The sequence below is a fragment of the Zerene cesonia genome, chromosome 7, assembly GCF_012273895.1.
Source record: "Zerene cesonia ecotype Mississippi chromosome 7, Zerene_cesonia_1.1, whole genome shotgun sequence".
Classification (NCBI taxonomy): Eukaryota; Metazoa; Arthropoda; class Insecta; order Lepidoptera; family Pieridae; genus Zerene; species Zerene cesonia.
Genome location: NC_052108.1, coordinates 1,151,170 through 1,155,774, shown reverse-complemented (window position 1 = coordinate 1,155,774; position 4,605 = coordinate 1,151,170). Strand labels below are relative to the sequence as shown.

The 4,605-nt window shown below is 39.9% G+C and overlaps 1 protein-coding gene across 1 annotated transcript in view; it reads right to left on the bottom strand.

Moving 5' to 3' along the window:
• Positions 1-4,605, bottom strand: part of LOC119828187 (putative 1-phosphatidylinositol 3-phosphate 5-kinase) — a 28,718-nt gene that overhangs the window by 8,980 nt on the left and 15,133 nt on the right. Inside the window, exons 23-27 of the mRNA XM_038350287.1 lie at positions 4,065-4,195; positions 3,251-3,362; positions 2,796-2,913; positions 1,887-1,994; positions 1,280-1,399 (exon numbers count right to left, since the gene is read on the bottom strand). Of these exons, the coding sequence (XP_038206215.1) occupies positions 1,280-1,399; positions 1,887-1,994; positions 2,796-2,913; positions 3,251-3,362; positions 4,065-4,195 (589 nt within the window). The remainder of the gene's footprint in view (positions 1-1,279; positions 1,400-1,886; positions 1,995-2,795; positions 2,914-3,250; positions 3,363-4,064; positions 4,196-4,605) is intronic.

Sequence of the window (4,605 nt, the reverse complement as noted above, 5' to 3'; positions counted from 1 at the left end):
AATATTCCAAGCGTCTAGTTGCATCGACGTACAGGGTGAGCGCACTACGCGTTGCCAGTGCTTTCCGCACCGTTTCTGTTGAGGTATCCTGCGTCATTTCTGGCATGCTTCCAATTGAAGTCTTAGCAGAAGAACGGAAGCACCTTTACCATCGCAAGGAAAATAACACCGCGCTCACAATGACTGAGCTGAAATCCGAAGAAAGACGGAAGAGTATAGAAAAATGGCAAATAATATGGGATACCTCGACCAAAGGAAGATGGACCCATCGGCTTATTCCAAAGATTAAACCCTGGGTTAACCGTAAGCATGGTGAGGTCAACTACTATCTAACCCAAATGCTTACCGGCCACGGCTGCTACCGAGAGTACCTGCACCGCTTTAAACATGACGACTCTCCAGAGTGTCCAATCTGTGGACAAGATGAAAATGCCGAACACGTCTTCTTTACATGTCCAGCCTACAAGGAAGCCCGACACACCTGGGAAACAATAAGTAAAACAAAAGTATGTCCTGACAATATACTGGAAGTGATGCTCTCATGTAAAGAAGCGTGGGAAGCAACGAGCGCCTTTGTAACGGAGGTACTGAAAGACTTACGAAAGAAAGAACAATCGCGTAAAGCTATGAAGAAACCAGATTAAAATAAGAGGAAGAGCTCATGCTGTCTGTCTCCTCGTGAAGTAAAGCCTCACGGCTGTCCCGCGGGGATATGGACTAAAGAAGAAAGAGGGTTTTTTTAGTCGGTATGGACCTCAAAGTCGAGACCGACATACCAGGTCGTACATCGAAACCTGAGGATACTTAAAAGTATTTTTCCCCTCTATAATAAAAAAAAAAAAAAAAAAAAAAACACACACACACACACACACACACACACACACACACGCACACACACGCACACACGCACGCACACAGATACTACCCACTCTTATCATAATATGTCCAGTTTGCACGCTACCACGCACTAGTAATTTCTAACACGCTCGGGTTGCGTGCTATAAAACACAAATATGTTTTAATGCACGCAAGATCACAATACGATAAGGCATAATATTACATGGGAGACACTCAATGGTAAACCCACAACTTGCACGCAACACACACTCATACGTCATAACACACTCACTACAATAGACAAGACACTTATCTGTTCATAGCACGCTCAATTTGCGTTTTGTAACGCTCGTGTTAAAAGATAACTTAGATTGATTGAAAAACAAAGATATTAAAATTATCGATAAATTAAATGTTTAAACAATAATTAAAATCTGCTCACCCAGCAAACTGGGTTGCTTATTGTTCCTGCAGTTAGTGATGTAGTTGAAGTAATGCGGAGCGAACTCAAGGAACTGCTGCCATTCGGGCTTCGTCATTTCTTTGAGTACATATCTGTCATCTGTAAAAGAGAGGTTTAATTTAAACCATTGTGTATTGGCAATAATGCTTTTTATCTCTAAAAATATGGGACCGGTCTCGATTCGTTGCATCTCCTATTTTTAAATGTCTATTGACCTTTGACCCTGAACTTGTTGTGTTGTCAATTTAATTGTACAGAACATACGTCACATATTCACACTAAAGCAGATGATTACAGTTGTCAAGAACAGAAAAAAAAGTAAAATTTGTGTCCTATTTCCACATTAAAGTTTGTTCCCACCTGAGCTTTACTTAAATAACTGGAAACAGAATGGGCTGACATTTTTCCACATTAGCTTTTTATATGATTAGTAGCTTCTCCCTCCGGCTTCATCCGCATGGTCAAAGGAAATTTGAAGAAAGTCTATATCACTTTCTACCTATAACTGTCTCCATACAAAAAAATTAGATCACACTTAGGCATTTATATAATTAGAAAGGAAGAAAAGATAAGGATATAGTCTCACCTTTAGTCTTACAGAACGTGGATCCGGATTTTCCTCCCCTAGTTGCCCAGGGCACACATTGCGCTAGAGAACGGATGAAGCCTTCTTCTATTTCACAAACACCTTTGTCTGTAATCAAGATAATATTATTTACCTCCCTGTCTCATCATAGTAATTATGTAAAATAATCAGCTTTATATTCAAGTTAAATGAGTATTAAAAAGTTATGAAAACTGTAGCTTTTGAATATATTCTATATATTCTGTACCACACACCCTTATAGTATCACTAACTCACTGAGATACAGTATTGCAAAATAGAATACAAGTTAGTATTCAAACCTCAAGAAAAACAATTTTATGACTTCATCACGCTAGACATATTTACAGCAAGAATAACATAGTTGACAGTTCGCAATATGAACACACTCACCCCCAGACCCAAACACACTCATGTCATGACACACTCAATTTGCTGACTACACACTCATACGCCAAAGCACGCTCAATTTGCCTACCACAACTCACGAATGCGTGATCATTTGCCCAGTTTGCGTGCTGAAGTGGCAGTACAAGCGGCGTACCCAGCATTTCTTTTATGACATAACGAGAACTGAGCTGGAGGTTCGCCTGATGGTAAGCGATCACCACCGCCCATGGACATTCGCAGAGGTAGTGGACCTGCGGATACGCTACCCGCTTTTGAGGGGTGAAGGATAAGAAAGGGAGACCAAAAAAAAGGAATGGATGGGAAAGGCTATTTCATTTATTAAAAACATTTTGTTCAGCAACCGTTGATCATGAAGCGAGAACATAATATGTGTTAACAACTGCATGACACGCAGTGTTGCCAGCGACTCTTTAACACGTAGATTCAACGTCGTTGCGAAACACTTCGTGCGTGTACGGAGCTCGGCACGGGCACACTCACTGTCCCTCTCGTGGTGCGGGTCGCAGCACCTCTCGTCCGCCGCGCCGAGCGGCGCCACCAGCATGTGCCGCAGCTTGTGGAACTGCGCCGCGTAGTACACGCGACACACCAGCCCGTCCTGTGCAACAGGAAACCCACTCATTGTCCAACTGCTTGTGCCCATTCAAAACCCACAACACAATTCATTCTTTTATATTTATTGAAATTATTTGTAACATTTTTCCCGTGCTTTTGAAAATATCATATATGTTTAGCTGGGGTATTTTTTAATGTGCGTGTCCTTAATATATTTGCGTCTAAGTAATGCTAGACATCCTACAAACAACTTCAAAAAATATATATATCGACACAGGCGGGGCGAGCACATTCAACCCGGATCAACATTTGCTTGTAACATATACTATGATAAACTGGACTATTAAAAAATCTAGATATGACTACAGATATATGCTCACTTTCAACAACACCTCGATGTGGTCGTTGTTCGACTTGGCCTTCGCCTTATCGCCGTCCGTTCTATCCCTGCTGGACGCTAAGTTCTCGTGCTCCTCTTGCTCACTTTGCGTACTGGAAGTGTGAAAACAAATACTATATGAAATGAAAGGGGCCCCCCCCTTTCATTTCATATGTTGTGTTGTGTTGATATAATATTAGTTTGATCGTAATAAAAATGAACTCCAATTTTACACAGATGCCTTATTGATGTAGTCAGTTGATAAATAATCGCAGCCAGTCACAAAGACTATAAACAAAGTGAGGGTAGTTGGGCTGAACTTTGAATAATCAATGAACACCTAGGCACAACCTCTGCGAATGCGCCACGTTTCTAAGTCATTCATCATTTTATAGGACTCGATAGCTCAACGAGTTTTGACAAGTTATGAAAAGCGACATCTGTTAACGGATAATTATTCACCTAACAGAATATTAACTACAATAATTGATATCCATTTATCTTTTCTTATTTATCTGTATCTATATCTGATAATTAAAAAAAAAAAGAACTAAATTGCCTTCTAATTGTCAGAGCTAGATGAAATTTAAATGGGATAAAAAAGAATCATCAAAATCGATTCACCCAGTACAAACTTATGCGTTAACACACAAATAGATTCAGACGATTCGAGAACACCTTCGCTGAAGTCGGCTAAAAAACATAATTTTTATATAAAGTAAATGATGAATCTGCCAACGTTACTCTAATACACATCCAATTTTTGCTGACAAAAAAAATCTTTTTACCCATGACCTAGGACAGTACAGTATTACCTATGCCGTTGACGGTGCTGCTGCAACGTATGCTGGTAGGTGACGGAGGCGAGTGTGGCCGCGATCACTGATCCTATCTCACCCGCCTTCACCACCACTGGGACAACCCCGCTCGATATTATCATGCCACCCTGGTGGGTGAAGTATGATATAAGAATACAATATAAATAATTAGCTTCTGCCCGCGGCTTTGCACGCGTTAATTCGAAGTAGTTTAATAGAGGTTTGTACGTATAAACCTTCCTCTTTTGTCACTCTATCTATTAAAAAAAAACCACCAAAAATCCGTTGCGTAGTTTTAAAGATATGGGACAGATACAAGATATGCGTAGGGACATGGGGACAGAGAAAGCGACTTTGTTTTATACTATGTAGTATTGATACAGCAAATCGTATTTTTCTACAGAGATGTACAAAATTGTCCAGGAATGAATGTATTCAAATACGAAATGAGGAGTCATTGAAGTCATTGAAGATTTTCAAATTTAAATATAAAAAATATTTATTACAACAACTTCAAATCCAACCTTAGTTGTGTAAT